The sequence below is a fragment of the Chiloscyllium plagiosum genome, chromosome 18 (assembly GCF_004010195.1).
Source record: "Chiloscyllium plagiosum isolate BGI_BamShark_2017 chromosome 18, ASM401019v2, whole genome shotgun sequence".
In the NCBI taxonomy this organism is placed as follows: Eukaryota; Metazoa; Chordata; class Chondrichthyes; order Orectolobiformes; family Hemiscylliidae; genus Chiloscyllium; species Chiloscyllium plagiosum.
This window is the reverse complement of record NC_057727.1, coordinates 34,157,297-34,177,436: the sequence shown is the minus strand read 5'-3', so window position 1 is coordinate 34,177,436 and position 20,140 is coordinate 34,157,297. Positions and strand designations below refer to the sequence as shown.

Sequence of the window (20,140 nt, the reverse complement as noted above, 5' to 3'; positions counted from 1 at the left end):
GTCCAAAATTAGAGGGCATAGGTTTAAGGTGAGAGGGGAAGGATATAAAAAGGACCCAAAGGGCAATTCTTTTGCACAGAAGGCAGTGCGTGTATGGAATGAGCTGCCAGAGGAAGTGGTGGAGGCATTTAAAAGGCATCTGGATAGATATGTGAATAAAAGGGATTGAGAGAGATATGGTCTGGGTGCTGGCAGGTGGGACTAGGTTGGGCTGGGATATCTGGTCAGCATGGACGGGTTGGACCGAAGGGTCTGTTTCCGTGCTGTACATCTCTATGACTCTATAATTGATTTCTGTTTTGAACCTGCTCAATGATTGAGCTTCCACAGCCTCATGTGGAAAGAATTCCAAAGATTCACCACCTCCTGAGTGAATAGATTCCTCCCATCTCAGTCTTAAATAGTCTGCTCCTTCTCCTGAGATTACCCTGGAAACACCAGCCAGAGAAGCATCCTATCAATATCCAAACAGTCATGCCCTGTAAGAATTTTGTGAGCTTCAATGAAATCACCCTCATTCTGTGAAATTCCAGAGAATACAGACCCAGTTTACTCAATCTTTCCTCATGAGACAATTTCACCATGCCAGGGATTAATCTGGTGAATCTCCATCGAACAAATATTTCCTTCCTTACATTAGGAGAAACAAATGGGCACAGTACTCCAGTTGAGGACTCACTGAGGCTCAATACAACCACAACAAGACATCTTTACTCTAGTACTTAAATGATTAGTTTTCATTTACTTAACTTACCAAAGTAAAGAGTTCTGGTTTCAAGTTGAGCTTGCCATTATTTCATCATGGTTGGCCAACAAAACTGAGTATGTCTACTATGAGGCTAAGCTGCTCCAATACTTAATAACACATTTGGAAAATCAACAGCTGGGTGCTATGTTGGGAGTAAATAATCTCTAACATTTGTGCTTATACTTGGGCATTTGGGGAGTGATTACAGCTACAACATGTGATTGCTTAGCTATCTAAAACACAATGAGATATGCAGGTTCCATTTATTTGAACATCTCTGGTATAATTTAGTTATAACTAAGCTAGTTCAGACAGTACAGAGTAATCTATAGACGGATCTTTTTTCTAGGGTGTTATCATGCAAAGCGGTTGTGGTCTCAGGTTATGTGATTACATCCAGATACTTGAATCATTTGTGTGTTGAGCTTCTTAAAAGACCATCACTCTTAAAGCAATAATAGTTTACAAAGTGCCTGATGAAGACATATTTACATTTTAAATAATTTCACTCCAGTTTTGCTGAAATTTCAGTTACATCCAGTAAAATCCAGTGAAACTGTTTCATTTATTCTATGAAGCTTTAATAAAAGGCGGTGTATAATTTGCTCCAAAGATAAACGATGGGCTGAAGAAGGGCTTATGCCCGAAACATAGATTCTCCTGTTCCCTGGATGCTGCCTGACCTGCTGCGCTTTTCCAGCAACACATTTTCAGCTCTGATCTCCAGCATCTGCAGACCTCACTTTCTCCCTAAACTAATTCTTAAACAGGTGTTGGGTCTCTTTTCGAACCTGCAATTTCTATTGCTTTATTCAGCACTATCCTCGGATGTTTCATTTCTTGCCGTTTTTATTGATATGACAGGCAGCAAATTCCCAGTGCACATGCTCACTGTCTGCTTCATTGCCTCCTTTAAAACTCCTTTAATAGCTAAAGGAAAGGTACAACATCTGCCAATTTTGAGGTAATTACATTTTTGAATTATAAAAAGTATATTATGTGCTTCTTTTTACATTACAGAGCCAAAAGTTAAGCCCCCGTGTGGAATGGAAACACGTTGCACTGCAAACCATTTCCCATTTAAAATCATTAGTGGGGCAGCTAATGTTGTTGGACCCCACATTTGTATCAATGATAAACCGTAAGTAGCAAAGATCTAACTCTGAACATTGCTGCAACTAGATTGTAAATATCCTTTGAATTGTAAACTTCCCATGATATTTGTTTCATTGAAGACCATTCTAAATCTAATGTATGCCTCTCAATTATTCAGTTTTGACTTATAATGGTGCAAGACATTCAGTATTTAATAAAATATTAACCAGAGTCAAGAAACAAAATGAAGAATTCAGCCATCAAATAATTTTCATATGACTTTGTCCTCATTCCTGATATCGACCATAGAAGGGAAGCAGTACACAATAAGAGATGAGCAGAAATGAAGAAAGGAGACTCTAATGCTGATTGATTGGAATGGATTAAAGCCAACTGGGAAATAAAGAAAATCTGCAGATAAGCAATCAGTGGGCTTAAATCTTCAGGCCCCATAAACCAATTCAGACCGTATGTTCCACTCATCCTAAAAGATAACTTTTTTCCAGACATTTGCAACCCCATTCAGATATTGTACAATGTCTCAAGTCAAGTTGATTAGCATTTCCAATCTACAATCCTTTACAAATTAACTTCTGCTTTTCTGTCAATGTTGAGTGATGGTAAGGATTTTAGATTTCTTACAGTGTGGAAACAGGCCCTCCCGCCCAACAAGTCCACACCGACGTGTACCCACCCAGACCCATTCCCCTACATTTACCCCTGCACCTAACACTACGGGCAATTTAGCGTGGCCAATTCACCTAACCTGCACATTTTTTGACTGTGGGAGGAAACCGGAGCACCCGGAGGAAACCCACGCAGACACGGGGAGAATATGCAAACTCCACACAGTCAGTCACCTGAGTCAGGAATTGAACCCGGATCTCTGGCGCTGTGAGGCAGCAGTGCTAACCACTGTGCCACCGTGCCGCCCACAGTACAATGCACTCCTCACTCTTAAGTTCAAGTAATCTGATGGTCCTTAATGTTCAGCTTAGCAGTCATAAAGACACTGCACAAATCATGGGTTCAAGATCATGGTAAAAATGATTGCTTGCTATTTGAGATGTTTCTTTTTTTCCCTTCCTTATAGAATCATGAACAATATAAAGAATAACATTGGAAAGGGATTAAATATTGCTTTAGTTAATGGTGAGTAGAGTGTGAACATTTTTTGAATAAATGTTCCTACTGTTTCATATTAATTATTATTTCTAAAAAGTGATGATTATATCTCTTCATTTCACAGCTTCATCTGGTGATCTAATAGCAACTGACTTTTTTGACATGTGGACTGGAAGTAAGATGCTTGTAAACTTGAAATGATTTTGTTCTGATTTAGCACAAACATTTTTGATCCTGCACAAACAGAAACATAATCAACCCAATCAACTACCCCTTTCCTTCATTGTTAGACATTTGTAGATGGTGGGGGGTATGGGTGTTGAGATAAATTCACAACAAACGCAAACAGAACATAATGGTTTCAATATTAATTACTGTCTCTAAAGACTAACCAAGTAACCAGTGCTCATATCACAAGGAAAGTAAAATTATAGAATTAAAAGATTACTAATTTCCTTTCTTCCAGATATCAAGTTGCTGGTGGATTTCTTACATAAGGTTAAACCTGGGACTATTGTTCTACTTGCTTCTTTTGATGAACCGGCAACAAAGTGAGTCAAAGCAGCTTCTGGCTGGAATGGGTGATGGGCTATGGTGGTCTGGCCTCAAGACCACATCATGTGATCCAGTTCTAATTTGTTTTATTGTGATCTCATCATGTGTGGAAATTTGGAATAACGAATGAAACCCATCCATGGAACATGTAGCATTCAATAATTACAGTAGTAATCATTTGTAACAGAATCATTTATAACCCATTGTAACACAGTTATCCCAGTGTACAAATTTTTATTGCCTACGTTTCTATTATCGACAGGAAAACCTTTTGTGAGAAAACATAGTGGATCTGCCTCCTAATACTGCTTCCACTCTAGTGAGACTTCTCTCGGTTGCTGCTTCTAATACATCCATCCAACCCTGTTGCATCTCTCCATCTGTCTGTGTCTATTCTAATGCTCTGAAGCAAGTTACCAGCTGGGACAGTAAGCTGCTAATTTGAATTAAACACATGCTGCATCATATTTAATGTGCTGTTAAACAGCATGCATGCTTAATGTTCATCAGCTGGCTATCATTCTGGCTGGTAACTGACTCCAGAACATTGGCACACTGGCTAGTAGGTTAGGAGAGTCTGTAGCTTTAGATTCTGGGGTTAGAAGTATTAGCTGAGTATCAAAATAATAAAAATCTGAATTGTTGACTTATTAATGCCTTTGTCTGCAGCTACATTATTATCAGCAGAATATGCTGTGTTTCATCAGTTTAATATCCACTCAGAACAGGAAGGGAAGCATGTTTTTCTTAAGCAACAAGTAAAGGATGGATTGGAAATTTTAAAATGTGGATGAAATTCTCCCAATACCTGCATTCTATTTACCTACTCTAGAGTTCTGTAGGCCATCAATTTCCATGTTGAAACTGCGACCTGATTTCCAAACACTATGTATGAAGCCAGGCACCAACAGTTTAAGGGAAATAGGAGAAAAAAATTAAACCAGAAGGTGAAATTATAGTTGCTTTTACTTTGGCACCATTTTACACACAAGTAAATCATCAGCTTTCCAAGTTTATATTAGCTTTCCTTATTCTGAAATGTGGCCTTCAGACAGTTTTTAAAATTGATTTGTGCATCTGTTACCAAGGTATGAAAGCCAGATTCAAGAAAGTAAGTGACTTCTAAATGCCAGCATCCTGGAAACAAGTTAAATAATGCCAAATTAAAAGTCAAAAATCACACAACACCAAGTTATAGTCCAACAGCTAGCTACCCTGACCAAGGAGCAACACTCCGAAAGCTTGTCCTCCCAAATAAATCTCTTGGACTATAACCTGGTGTTGTGTGATTTTTAACTTTGTTACACCCAACACCGGCACCTCTACATCAAAATAAAACTCTGCATCGATGCCACTCTATCGATGTGGGTAAGTCACATGCAAGAATCTCTTGGATGAGGTAAAAGTCCTCCAGCTAATTAATGGAAAGATCAAATACATAATGGCCTCAACCAAAAAAAAATTGAAACCAACCATTCACTCCGTTCCCAACTTCAGCTATGTCAAGTTTAACAAAGCCGTTAGCAAGGGGTATGCTAACTGAACTTGAGCCAATGTTTTAATTCCATTTCTCTGTAGCAGTTGTCCCATCTCTCTTATGACCTCTGTCTTTAACCTTACTTCAACCAAACTGTTGCTAAAACTTTCATTCATGTCTGGCATCTTCAGATTCAAATATTCAGACACATTTTGACCTAGAACTCCTATCTCTATCCTCCATAAATCAACTCATCTAAAACTCTGCAGTGCACCTTCACTCTCACATCTCATCCTGTCCTCACTGATCAACATTGACTTTAGGTGCGCCATCCTTTCAATATGAACATTTTTACTTTGATGTTTAAATTCCTGTGTGGCCTCATTCCTCTCCATCATGTCACCTCTTTCTACCTCTTGTGCTTCTCCCTCCTTATACTCCACCATTGATTCTCTATAGCTATACATCCAGCAGCTGTCCAGATCTCACTGACTGAAATTCCCTAACCCCACCATCTTTTAACTCTTCTTCATTCATTCCTGGGATATGGGTGTCACTGGCTGGGCCAGCATTTATTGAAAATCCTAAGTTGTCCTTGAGAAGGTGGCGATAAGCTCTCGTCCTTAATCGCTGCAGTCCATGGTTTGTAGGTACATCGTCAGTGTTGTTAGGACAGGGAATTTCAGCTCTTTCACCCAGTGACATTGAAGGAACAACAATGTATTTCCAAGTCAGGATGGTGAGTGTCTTGGAGAGGACACTCCAAGGTGATGGTGTTCCCCTGTATCTTCTGCCCTTCACCTTATAAATGGCAGAGGTCACAGGTTTGGAATGTGTTGAGGTATCCTGTGTTGTTGGAGTACATCATACAGATGGTACACACTATCCCAATTGTGGTGAAGGGAATTAATGTTTAAAATACCAAAAGGTGTGCTAATCGGCAAATTGCTTTATCCAGGTAATATTGAGCTTCTTCAGTGTTGTTGAACTACACTCATGTAAGCCAAGGGTAAGAATTTCATTATACAGGCTCAGAGTGGTTAGGAGGTGAGTTATTCATTATAGGATTCCTATTTGTTCTGCTTTTGTAGTCATTGTATTTATATGGCTAGGTCAGTTCAGTTTCTGGTCAATGGCAACTGCCACAGAACTGATAGCAAAGGGATTCAGTGATGTTAATGCCATCTTCTCAGTTTAGGCCTTCCTTACACTACTTCTCTTTGATTAAGCTTTTCATAATTACTATTATTATCACTTTGAAGAAGTGATTTCCTTTTTTTAGCGCTAAAAGTGCTATATAAATGCAAATTGTTATTTTAGTAAAATGGAAATTCTTTTTATTCATTCACACATGGGACGTCTGCATTGCTGACCAGCCAGCATTTATCACCCCTCCCTAGTCACCCTTAAGGTGGTGGTGAGCTGTCTTCTTGAATCACTGCAGTCCACCTGCTGTGGGTTGATCACAATGACTTTGGGGAGGGAATTCCAGGATTTTGACCCAGAGATAGTGAAGGAACGGCAATATATTTCCAAGTGAGGATAGGGAGCAGCTCAGCGGGGAACTTACAGGTGATGGTGTTCCCATGTACCTACTGCCCTTGTCTTTCTAGATGGAAATGATTGTGGGTTTGGAAGGTGCTGTCTAAGGAACATTGGGGAGTCCAGAACTAGAGGGCATAGGTTTAGGGTGAGAGGGGAAAGATATAAAAGAGACCTAAGGGGCAACTTTTTCACGCAGAGGCTGGTACGTGTATGGAATGAGCTGCCAGAAGATGTGGTGGAGACTGGTACAATTGCAACATTTAAGAGGCATTTGGATGGGTATATGAACAGGAAGGGTTTGGAGGGATATGGACCGGGTGCTGGCAGGTGGGACTAGATTGGGTTGGGATATCTGGTCGGCATGGATGCGTACACCTCTACGACTCTATGAACAATTCTGCTGCTGTTGATGGCCCACAGCATCTCATGCTCAGTCTTTACTTGTTATGTCAGTGCGAGATTTGTCCCATTTAGCATGGTGATAATGCCACATATCACAATAGAAGGTATTCTTAATGTGTAGTGTCTACAAGGGCTACATAGTTGTAATTCTTATCAATACTGTCATTGACAGATACATCTGCAACCGATAGTTGATAAGGATGAGATCAACTATGTTTTTCCCTCTTGTTGGTTCCCATCCTGTGCCTCATGTCACACCAAATGTAAGAGCTGCCAAACTCATTTTAATAATTCCCTACCAGACACATAGGAAGCTTCAACCTCTCAGTCTTAAGTGTATTCAAACATAGATCCAGAAGGTCAGTGTGCTAATTTACTGTTCCACACAGGCTTTTCTGATTTGTACAGCTCTTCTCGATAGCTTTTGTAGTTCAGTCCACATTTTTAAAAAATGGTTGCTTTAAGTAAATACAAATTGATCTTTTTTTTTCCTTTTTTAGGTTTACTGATGAAGCAAGAACACTTTTTAGTGAGCTAGGAAGTTCCTTAGTTCATGATGTGAAGTTTCGGGACAATTGGATTTTTGTTGGAGCAAAACCAATTAAGGAGAAAAGTCCATTTGAACAGGTGTGAATGAAGAATATAATTGCAATCCAAATTAATTAATTTGATCAAATATTGAAGTACTGATATTTTGTTTAATTGATATATATTCTTGTGGTTGAATGTTGCTAGTTTATGTACAGATGGATTGCATGGTTATGATTTGAGGCTGAGTAACAGCTTATTTTTTTAATCTTGTATTACTTGCAACCATTTTTGTGAAGTTTCATGAAACAAAATTAAAGTGGATGGCGTGATTGGACAGCTTTTTCACAGCCTCATAATTCACATCAAGTGAACTTTTGTAACCAAGGGCATAGGGATCAAACTTAGTACCTGAACATTGAAGTCTGAGCAGCCCAGATTTTGGGCTTGACACCTTTTTTGGGAGGGGGGGTGTAGGGCTGAGGAGAAGGTAGCTGGGAATGTGATGGGTAGATGAATGTGTGAGTGAAAGTGATAGGTTGGAGAAGAGGGTGGAGCGGATAGGTGGGAAGGAAGATGGACAGGTAAGACAGTTCAAGAGGGCGGTGCCGAGTTGGAAGGTTGGATTTGGGATAAGGCTGGAGGAGGGGAAATGAGGAAACTGGTGAAATTCACATTGATCCCGTGTGGTTGGAGGGTCCCAAGGCAGAAGATGAGGCATTGTTCCTCCAGGCATCGGGTGGCTACAGTTTGTCGGTGGAGGTGGCCCAAGACTTGCATGTCCTTGGTGGAGTGGGAGGGGGGTTAAAGTATTCAGCCACAAGGTGGTGGGGTTGTTTAGTCTGTGTGTCCTAGAGATGTTCCCTGAAACATTCCACAAGTTGGCGTCCTGCCTCCCCAGTGTAGGGCAGACAACATCAAGAGCAACGGACACAGTAGATGAGGTTTTGGAGGTACAGGAAAATCTCTACTGGATGTGGAAGGATTCTTAAACTCCCCACCCCCCCACTCCACTAAGGACATGCAAATCCTGGGCCACCTCCACCACCAAATTCTAGCCACCCAACACCTGGAGGAAGAACACCTCATCTTCTGCTTTGGGACCCTCCAACCACATGGGATCAATTTGGATTTCACCAGTTTCTTCATTTCCCCTCCCCCCACCTTATCCCAGTTCCAACTTTCCACTCGACAATGGCCTCTTGACCTGACCTACCTGTCCATCTTCTCTTCCCACCTATCCGCTCCACCCTTCTCTCCAACCTTTACCCCTTCCTCCATCCATCTATTGCACTCCCAGCAACCTTCATCTACCTATCACATTCCCAGCTACCTTCCCCCCAGCCCCTCACCCCCCTCCCATTTATCTCTCAGGCGCCTTGGACCACCCCCTCATTCCTGATGAAAAGCTGATGCCCACAACATTGATTCTCCTGCTCCTCAGATGCTGCTTGACCGGCTGTGGTTTTCCAGCACCACACTCTTCGACATATTTCATCCTCAGTCTGGCATTGGCCAAAGACACATCTACAATATTGTATCCTATCATGTCCCCCCAAAACAATCAGCCCATTTCCTGGCTTTCCCTCAAAGGCGTGCAGTCTTAAATCATTTAATCTTCTCCATACTCTTAGCAATACAAAAACTGATGACGGAAAAAGTTGTCTTTTCATTTATCTGTGTCTCTGAGTTTGCTACATTAAACAAATTTGCTGTTTCATTAAACTCTTTCTTGACCCCCATCCTCATGTCTGATTATCTCCATCCCGGATACATTGTCCACTTTGGAATTAAGCTGTTGTGCCAAATATCCTACAGATCATCACTTCAGCTGTGACTTGGGATGAGTTTTCTTGCACATCAAATTCTTTTCAACTTACTGCACATACGTGCAACTTGTTGTGAGAGTTAAATGGCAAATCTTATGGGGCAGGCACTCAAGACATTTTCTCCCTCTCTGGGTCATAGGTTCTGGTCAATATCCAAAAAGTTGAATAACCTAATGTAACTTGTAGATTCTTTGTCTTTGTGGACTTTGCCTGGATGAGGAGAGATTCCAGAACCTGAATATACAGAGCCAAAAATATTGATCTGGCTTACATTCATCTGGCACTTCTTAGTGCTGAACATGACCTTTTCATGGTGATCCCCACCACCAATGAGTGAGGGATCTGGCCAGGTTTTTCTTTGATTTGCTCATTATTGCAATACTGTCAATAATGAATCCACACCACTCTCACAGGCCCAGTTTCTGTAATTCTGTTCTTATGCTGCTGTAGTTCTTGACTGATGATAAACCGAAAGGAAGCACTGTTTTCCAGATAGTGTTCTGAAGGCAATGACGTGCTGAGATTCCTTGGCATGGTGTCCACCTCAGAGAAGGACCTAGGTCCTAGGAGCCTGGGATTCAATTCTCCTAGTGTTGGAATCTTGTGTGGATATGTTTCAATGATTTTCAGATCCAGACATACCTCTTTTAGTTCACAGAACTACAACGGTTCATGTAGTGATCCACAAATGAATGATGCCATTGCATTCTATGCGATTAAGCTTGTACTTAAGTTTTCTCCCAATGCTGAATCTTGTGGGAGGGCTAATTGACACAATTAAATCTTCTCTCTCATGCAGTACATCAAACCTGACTGGGCCCATTGTTGTAAATCAGGGAGTGGCTTAATGTGAGTATTCCATCCCTTCTACTGCCAACTACCTTGATAATCTCAAGTATAATCACAAAGTTGACCGGCTGTGGTTTTCCAGCACCACACTAATGGCTCTGCCATGGCTGGTCTACTCATGTTAAGTAAAATACTTGTGGTTAAATTACATAGCTGCATTGTATCATTAATGTACTAATATAAGGGATGGGTAATTTGAACAGCTAATTTGGCAGAAGCTTGGTTCATCATTGAGTTCCGTCAGTGTCCTTCAGTATTTGGAATGTTCAGGTACTTGCATACGCTACCATGTCAATCTTGGTTTTTCTTGAGTAGTTGCTAGTTTTTATGGAATAATGATGTTGATTGTGCCGAAAGCTTCATCCACAAAATGTCAAATGTTTGTTTATCCTCTGATCTCCTCCAGGTCATGTCTCAGGTCTGTCTTTCTGTGATCTCTGTGCATTAGCTTATGTTTACTCAGGTCTCTGGTACACTCCTCGTTGATATTGTTATCCTGCTGTGTCAGTCTTCTGTTTGGCTGTTCCCTGTTATACTCTCTAGCTGCGGCTTTGGAGCCAGATTTGTTTCTTACTTTGGCCCAGTGTCATTTTGTACCACTGCCTTGCATAGATCTTGGAATGCAGGAGGGCTTTGTGGAGTGTGAGAGACCGTCCATGCTACACAGCTGACTTGTTTTTTGTGTCCTAGCTACAGTGCAGTTCTATTGGCTGTATCCAGTGCTTGTTGTCTGACTATACTGGCTTCATATTTTGTGCCATCTGCTAGCAGTGAATCAATGCTGTAACCTTTCAATTTTTTTCCAGGTGGTCCCTTTGGAATGCTTCGATCAGTGTTGAGGCAATTACCAACACCATTATCCACTCCAACATTTCAGTCTCTGAAAAATCACATTGTCACCCCTGTTACAGCATTGACTTACAGACTGAACTATTGATTTTTGTAACTGTCACTAATAGAATATGAATTATAAGTAGTACATTTGACAATTAACTCTTACATGCAGCTGATCTTCTCGAAACTTTGTATATATTTGAAGCTTCTTTCTGGTCCTCTTCAGATAAGCTCATAGCATTGATGTTGTTTACAAATTGTTATCAGTGTTTTTATGGCTTGTGTAAATAGTTTGCAACTGCAAGATCTGTGAAGCACAGCTGCCTTAGTTCAAAATGTTTGAACTCAAATAGGCAATTCACACTCTTCCAATTCACACTGGAGGATGTGGTACCAGCCTTATGCTCTTTTGCCTTTTTAAGACATTACTAATATGCAGGAGTCTTCGTTTCAGTCATCTTATTACCATGGGGTCATTCAGTATATATCTTCAGCATGGTTTCTGCTGTGTACTCTGCTTTTGCCTTTTCTTTTCACTTTGTATTTTCTTTTGTGTATTTACAAAACACAGAACACTACAGCGCAGTACAGGCCCTTCGGCCCTTGATGTTGCACTGACCTGTGAAACCAATCTGAAGCCCAGCTAACCTATGCTATTCCATTTTCATCCATATGTCTATCCAATGACCATTAAATGCCCTTAAAGCTGGCAAGTGTACTACCGTTGCAGGCAGTGCATTCCATGTCCCAACTAATTTCTGAGTAAAGAAATTACCTCTGACATCTGACCGATATCTATCAACCCGCAATTTAAAGTTAGGCCCCATCATGCTAGCCATCACCATCCAAGAAAAATGGCTCTCACTGTCCACCTGAGCTAACCCTCTGATTATCTTCCATGTCTCAATTAAGTCACCTCTCAACCTTCTTGTCTCTAACAAAAACAGCCTCAAGTCCCTCAGCCTTTCCTTACAAGACCTTCCTTCCATACCAGGCAACATCCTAGTAAATCTCCTCTCAACCCCTTCCAAAGCTTCCATTTCCTTCTTATAATGTGGCGACCAGAACTGTAAGCAATACTCTCACAAGTGCAACCACACCACAGTTTTGTACAGCTGCTGCATAACATCATGGTTCCAAAACTCAATCCTTCTAACAATAAAAGTTAACACACCGTAAACCTTCTTAACAATCCTATCAACCTGAGTGGCAAATTTCAGAGATCTGTGTACATGGACACTGAGATCCCTCTGCTCATCTACACTACCAAGAATCTTACCATTAGCCCAGTACTCTGCATTCCTGTTGCTCCTTCCAAAATGAATCACCTCACACTTTTCTGCATTAAATTCCATTTGCCTCCTCTCAGCCCAGCTCTGCAGCTTATCTGTGTCCCTCTGTAAACTACAACATGCTTCTGCAGAATCCACAACTCTACTGACTTTAGTGTCATCTGCAAATTTACTCACCCATCCTTCTACACCCTCATCCAGGTCGTTTATAAAAATGATAAGCAGTAGTGGACCCAAAACAGATCCTTGAGGTACACAACGATTAACTGATTCTGGGTAATCCAAGATGGAGGACGGGAAAAATTTCTGGCTGTAACAGCTGCTCCTTTTTTGAGGTATTTTAGGTGCTGGAGATGATTTCCTCAAATTCCAGGAGCAGCAATTACTGTTTCACATGCTGTTGCATTGTTTTGGAACTTGGGAAAAAAAAGTCAAAACAACAACAGTTTTAAAAGGGAGAATCACAGACAAAGGAAGCACATGGTGAGGACAGTGCAAGAGAGAGAGAGAGAGAACCTGCACAGTTACTGCCTTTGCTGTTTGAATTCATGTATCGTTGGACATCGGAGTGTGCCTGGGAAAATTAACAAACAGTGAAATTCACAACTGATCTTGGAGGAACCTGTTTGGGCGAAGTTCACAGCACAGAGTTAGATAAGTGAATCGTTGTTTTAAGTGTGTCAAACAGAAAGGCTGCAGTAGTGAGTAGAGTGGGTTCTTTCTTGATTCTATGATTTTGGAGATATGTCTCTTGATTAAACTTAAAATATTAGCCATAACTATTAATTTAACCTGGGGCAGTGTTTGTAGAGGAATAAGACGGTGTTATTTTCTGGGTCTGTAGATTGTGAAGGAGCAAAAATGGCCTTTGCAGTGATATGTACTTCTTGTCAGATGTGGGAGTTTAAAGGGAGTTTAAGGGTTACTGCGGATTATATCTGCCATAAATGCTGTTGGATGCAAATCTTATCAAATCGAATGGATCGGTTGGAGAGACAGTGAGAAGCAATGAGGAATTTGCAACACCAACAGTATGTGATGGATGGCAGTTATAGAAAGGGGAGAAAGTCTCAGATACAGTCACATAGATGGGTTAACTCCAGGAAAGGTAAGAGAGGTAGGCACCTAGTGCAGGAGTCTTTTGTGGATATACCCATTTCAAACAGGTATGCTGTTTTGGAAAATGTAGGGAGTGATGGATTCTCAGGGGAACATAGCACATACAGCCAAGTTTCTGGTATTGAGACTGGCTCTAATGCAACGAGGGGTACATCGGGTTCCAAGCGATCAATTGCTGTAGGAGACTCTCTAGTCCAAGGTACAGACAGACATTTCTGTGGTCAGCAGAATGGTGCCAGGATCAAGGATGTCTCAGAGAGGGTGCAAAATGTTCTCACGGGGGAGAGGGGCCAGCAGGAGGACATTGTCTACATTGGAACCAACGACATAGGAAGGGAAAAGATTGAGATTCTGAAGGGAGATTACAGAGAGTTATGGAAGAAATTTAATAAGGAGGTCCTGGAGAGTAGTAATATCTGGATTACTCCCAGTGCTACGAGCTAGTGAGGGCAGGAATAGGAGGATAGAGCAGATGAATGCATGGCTGAGGAGCTGGTGTATGGGAGAAGGATTCACATTTTTGGATCATTGGAATCTCTTTTGGGGTAGAAGTGACCTGTACAAGAAGGACGGATTGCACCTAAATTGGAAGGGGACTAATATACTGGCAGGGAAATTTGCTAGAGCTGCTCAGGAGGATTTAAATTAGTAAGGTGTGGGGATGGGACCCAGGGAGATAGTGCGGAAAGAGATCAATCTGAGACTGGTACAGTTGAGAACAGAAGTGAGTCAAACAGTCAGGGCAAGCAGGGACAAGGTAGGACTAACAAATTAAACTGCATTTATTTCAATGCAAGGGGCCTAACAGGGAAGGCAGATGAACTCAGGGCATGGTTAGGAATATGAGACTGGGATATCATAGCAATTACAGAAACAGAGCTCACAGATGGGCAGGACTGGCAGCTTAATGTTCCAGGATACAAATGCTACAGGAAGGATAGAAAGGGAGGCAAGAGAGGAGGGGGAGTGGCATTTTTGATAAGGGATAGCATTACAGCTGTGCTGAGGGAGGATATTCCCAGAAATACATCCAGGGATGTTATTTGGGTGAACTGAGAAATAAGAAAGGGATGATCACCTTATTGGGATTGTATTATAGATCCCCTAATAGTCAGAGGGAAATTGAGGAACAAACTTGTAAAGAGACCTCAGCTATCTGTAAGAATAATAGGGTGGTTATAGTAGGGGATTTTAACTTTCCAAACCTCGACTGGGACTGCCATAGTGTTAAAGGTTTAGATGGAGAGGAATGTTTAAGTGCGTACAAGACAATTTCTGATTCAGTATGTGGATGTACCTACTAGAGAAGGTGCAAAACGTGACCTACTCTTGGACAATAAGGCAGGGCAGGTGACTGAGGTGTCAGGGGGGGAGCACTTTGGGGCCAGCGACCATAATTCTATTAGATTTAAAATCGTGATGGAAAAGGATAGACCAGATCTAAAAGTTGAAGTTCTAAATTGGAGAAAGGCCAATTTTGACGGTATTAGGCAAGAACTTTCAAAAGCTAATTGGGGGCAGATTTTCACAGGTAAAGGGACGGCTGAAAAATGGGAAGCGTTCAGAAATGAGATAATGAGAATCCAGAGAAAATATATTCCTGTTAGGGTGAAAGGGAAGGCTGGTAGGTATAGGGAATGCTGGATGACGGAAGAAATTGAGGGTTTGTTTCAGAAAAAGAAGGAAGCATATGTCGGGTACAGACAGGATAGATCAAGTGAATCCTTCGAAGAGTATAAAGGAAGTAGGAGTCTACTTAAGAGGGAAATCAGGAGGGCAAAAAGGGGACATGAGATAGCTTTGGCAAATAGAATTAAGGAGAATCCAAAGGGTTTTTACAAATACATTAAGGACAAAAGGGTAACTAGGAGAGACTGGGGCCCCTCAAAGATCAGCAAGTCGGCCTTTGTGTGGAGCCGCAGAAAATGGGGGAGATACTAAATGAGTATTTTGCATCAGTATTTACTGTGGAAAAGGATATGGAAGATATAGACTGTAGGGAAATAGATGGTGACATCTTGCAAAATGTCCATATTATAGAGGAGGAAGTGCTGGTTGTCTTGAAACGGGTAAATGTGGATAAATCCCCAGGACCTGATCAGGTGTACCCGAGATCTCTGTGGGAAGCTAGAGAAGTGATTGCTGGGCCTCTTGCTGAGATATTTGTTTCATCGATAGTCACAGGTGAGGTGCCAGAAGACTGGAGGTTGGCAAACGTGGTGCCACTGTTTAAGAACAGTGGTAAGGACAAGCCAGGGAACTACAAAACAGTGACCCTGACTTCAGTGGTGGGCAAGTTGTTAGAGGAAATCCTGAGAGATAGGTTGAACATGTATTTGGAAAGGCAAGGACTGATTAGGAATAGTCAACATGGCTTTGTGCAGGGGAAATCATTTCTCACAAACTTGATTGAGTTTTTTGAAGAAGTAACGAAGAGGATTGATGACGGCAGAGTGGTAGATGTGATCTATATGGACTTCAGCAAGGTATTCGACAAAGTTCCCCATGGGAGATTGATTAGCAAGGTTAGATCTCATGGAATACAGGGAGAACTAGCCATTTAGATACAGAACTGGCTCAAAGGTAGAAGATAGAGGGTGATGGTGGATGGTTGTTTTTCAGACTACAGGCCTGTGACCAGTGGAGTGCCACAAGGATCGGTGCTGGGTCCTCTACTTTTTGTCATTTACATAAATGATTTGGATGCGAGCATAAGAGGTACAGTTAGTAAGTTTGCAGATGACACCAAAATTGGAGATGTAGTGGACAGCAAAGAGGGTTACCTCAGATTACAACAGGATCTGGACCAGTTGGGCCAATGGGCTGAGAAGTGGCAGATGGAGTTTAATTCAGATAAGTGCGAGGTGCTGCATTTTGGGAAAGCAAATCTTAGCACTAACAAATCTCCTCGCAGGGATATTGGTCCCCTTGCAATTCACGTGCAACCTGTCCCTCTTACGCAGGTCACATCTACCCCTGAATTGATCCCAATGGTCCAAGGATGTGAATCCTTCCCCCTATCCACACATTCATCTGCTCTTTCCTCCTATTTGTACACCCATGAGCACATAACGCTGGGAGTAGTCCAGACATTACTACCCTCCAGGACCTACATTTTAACCTCCTGCCTAGCTTCCAATATGTTCTCTGCAGAATCTTGTCCCTTTCCCTCCCTATTTCGTTGGTACATGCACAGTGCACAGTGACCTTGTGCTGGTCATTCACACCTTAGAAAATACTCTGCACTCTCTCCGAGACACCCTTGACCCTGGCACCATGGAGGCAACACACCATCATGATGTCTTGCTGACAGCGCAGAAAGGTTTGTCTGTGCCCCAGGCTAGAGTGTTCCCGATTGCAATCAATCACTTGGAACCTGACTTAGCCCTCACTAGAGCAGATCCAGTCACAGTACCAGAAACCTGGCTGTCACTCCCCTGAGAGACTATTCTGCTACAGTGTCCCAAAACGGATTACCTGTTCGAGATGGGGATAGCAACGGATGGGTTGATGTTAGGAGGTATATCTAGGATTTTGTATACCAGCTGTTAAAATCCAAAGAGTAATCAGCAGTCCCTTTCCAGCTGCTACTGGGAAGGAATCAAAAGCAGAATATTTTCTACAGCTCTGTATGAACTTGGCACTTAAACCCAGCTGGAGGCAATATGACATGAGGAATAAAGTTCAGCGTTAAGGACAGAGATCTCAAACTGGGGTTCAGGTACAATGGGTCGCATTTATGCCTCCTCATACAACAAAAAAATCATGGAAGGTTCTCCAAATAAATTGAGGAGAAAGTGAGGTCTGCAGATGCTGGAGATCAGAGCTGGAAATGTGTTGCTGGAAAAGCGCAGCAGGTCAGGCAGCATCCAAGGGAACAGGAGAATCGACGGATGCCCGAAACGTCGATTCTCCTGTTCCCTGGATGCTGCCTGACCTGCTGCGCTTTTCCAGCAACACATCTCCAAATAAATTACCAAACTCCTTGAGTCAAAGGACCATGAGAGAGAGACAGAGTGAACATTTTATGTTCAGTTTGATTCCTCTTCTGCATGAGCAGCTCGTTTGCCTCGCAGCGCCAGGGACCTGGGTTTGATTCTACCCTCAGTGACTGTCTGCGTGGAGTTTGCACATTGTCCCCGTGTCTGCATGGGTTTCCTCCGGGTGCTCTGGTTTCCTCCCACAGTCCAAAGATGAGCAGGATAGGTGTAATGGCCATGAGAAATTGCCCATAGTGTTCAGGGATGTGCAGGCTGGGTGGGTTAACCAATGGAAATGCAGGATTACATGAATAAGGTTGTCTCTGGGTGGTATAGAATAACACTGGTTCCTGGTCATGTGATGAGGTAGAGCTTTTTGGCTCACATTATGTTGCGTGCCTTAAAGGGATATCCTCCTTATATTCAAATCTAGTTCCTAGTAGCTGAAGTGTTCATTAAGTCTACATCAATTTGCAAACGTCTCAGTAATGAAAAACAAGCAATTGTGATGTGGAAAAGATGTCTTCACGTGAATGATTCAGGTGTGGAAATGCATCATCTTGAGATGTGGCCATGAGATGATTAGTTAAATGAGACAGTGTGGGGAATATGGGGAAATGGAAAGGGAGTGGCACTAATAGTCATGAAGGTCATTTGGAGAGCCAGTGCAGACACTGTGGGCTGAATGGCCTTCTTCTGTGCCACAGCGCTTCTGTGATTAATGTATTCCTGTTTTGACATACATTATGGTTCATATTTTATATTTGTATCTGACAAATAAGAAAGTATTATTTTTTATCCCTGTGATTCTGTACTGGCAGTATAACCATGGGGCATGGGGTAAAAACCTAACTTAGGATGTCAATAACCATTCTATTCATTGCTGTTCTCAAATATGGTTCCACTGCAATCTTTACATGCTGTTGATGTCCAGATGGTGAGTTTTTTTCTGCCTGTGTTTTCAATAGGGAAGAACAGATCTGGAGAACCTCCCAGATAACAATGGAAAAGGATGTGCTGCTGTGAACATAGGCTGAGACGGGATACACAGTCCCACTTTCACCCAGGGTTCAAGACATGTTTTAAATTTGAAACTGGAAAAGATTGTTCTTGTTTAGTAAACTTTTGGGTGGTCAGTAAATCAAAGAAAACATCTTCAGTTCTAAATAAAGAACAGTAAATCTCAAATGTCACTGAGGACGATTGCATTTTAATGAAAGAAACAAAAATTACTTTAAGTATCTAAGCAGTATTTTCATTAAAGATATATTTTTGTTAACAGATCCTGAAGAATGAGAAATCAAAGAACAAATACGGACAATGGCCTGAAGCAATCGAAATGGAGGGTTGCATACCAAGAAAGATGGATTAACTGCAATTTATAAAATTGTATTTTGACATTTCTTTAAAACATTATATTGGTTCTTTATTCCCCAAATCAATAATGATCAATTTACTATTTTTACCCTCTTCAAATTTATTATTGTTGCCCAGTAAAGCTTCAATTTCCATTTATCTTACCAGGTAAGGTATACATATTTGAAGGCTGTTGCAGCACAGTGGTAGTGTCCCTACCTATGGGTCAGGATGCCTGGGTTCATGTTCCACCTACTCCGAAGTTGTATAATACCATCTGTTAGCAGGTTCATTAGAAAGTCAGAAATGAACCTACTGGTAATTAAATTACAATTTAATCATGGTATTTGAAGGAAACTCACCATTGTCATTATTTCAGCCTGGGGTTAATTTTTGCTTAAACCAATGCTAAAGAGACCAGAAACTCAATTTATTGCTTCAACTTGCATTTAACTCCATGATCTTTTACATTGGTTCAGCTAGTTTCTCCATAATTGCACTGGTCAAACTACTGGAAATTCTAACAGTGTACATTTTTTTATGTTTTGTATTTCTTGCAAAGGCTATCATTTTACATCCTTGATTCATTTATGCACTTACGTCTCATTAAAATTTTGTTTGTCCTACATCAAAAATCATGTTGTTTTATTGTCCAACCTTGTCAATCATTGTTACAGGAAGTACAGAAATTCATCATAATATGATGAGCAATATTTGGTAAAATTAGAAACAGTTTCCCTCGAACATGAGGTCAGATGTAGAGATGTCCACAATCATCAGCATTTGATCAAACGAATGTTTTGAAAAATTCAGAGGCCAGCTTTTGGTTTTCTGAAATCCCTTTTTCAACCTCACTTATTCATTTATTAGGTGATGCAGCCACATAGTAACAATACCTTCTGTGCATATAGGACATAGGAACACCAGCAGAAGCAGAATTAGTCAGAATTACCAATATTTTTAATTATCAACCCACTATTAAACATAAAGCCTTAAACAAACAAAGGCATGAAGTTTTTAGACACCAGAGTATTTAGATTGCTAGAAATCAACAAGTTTGAGTTAACAGTGAAAGATGCTTTCAAAATAACTGATGCACACATCAACACACAAAAAGCTATGCCAAAAGCACACCTTGTGCAGACTGTGAAGTCTTAGCTAATAGTGTGTTTCCATTGCATATGAACAAAATTAGAACATTTTAACCTAGCCATTAGAAAACTTCTCACTACATCTCAAATCTCAATCTCGGATTGAATTAAAAAATTGACAAAATGTTTATTACAATATATTTTACAGTATATATTTTCTCCTCATAGTAGTTCTTGAACCTAAACAAACTGAAGATAGTTTTCACATTCAATTTCAAGTAACACATTACCTCTGTGATTTCACATTTTCTTAGC

At 41.1% G+C, this 20,140-nt stretch overlaps 1 protein-coding gene across 8 annotated transcripts in view; it reads left to right on the top strand.

The window, feature by feature from the left end:
• Positions 1-19,069, top strand: part of LOC122559040 (protein FAM3C-like) — a 57,597-nt gene extending 38,528 nt beyond the window's left edge. For 7 of the 8 annotated variants that reach the window (XM_043708207.1, XM_043708203.1, XM_043708200.1 and 4 more), the window contains 6 exons: positions 1,769-1,889; positions 2,937-2,995; positions 3,093-3,143; positions 3,435-3,519; positions 7,448-7,574; positions 18,661-19,069. In XM_043708207.1, coding sequence (XP_043564142.1) covers positions 1,769-1,889; positions 2,937-2,995; positions 3,093-3,143; positions 3,435-3,519; positions 7,448-7,574; positions 18,661-18,750 — 533 coding nt within the window. In that variant the 3' untranslated portion in view covers positions 18,751-19,069. Of the gene's footprint in view, positions 1-1,768; positions 1,890-2,936; positions 2,996-3,092; positions 3,144-3,434; positions 3,520-7,447; positions 7,575-10,103; positions 10,154-18,660 lie in introns of all 8 variants that reach the window. The other variant, XM_043708202.1, reaches the window with a different exon arrangement.
• Positions 19,070-20,140: the final 1,071 nt, after the last annotated feature.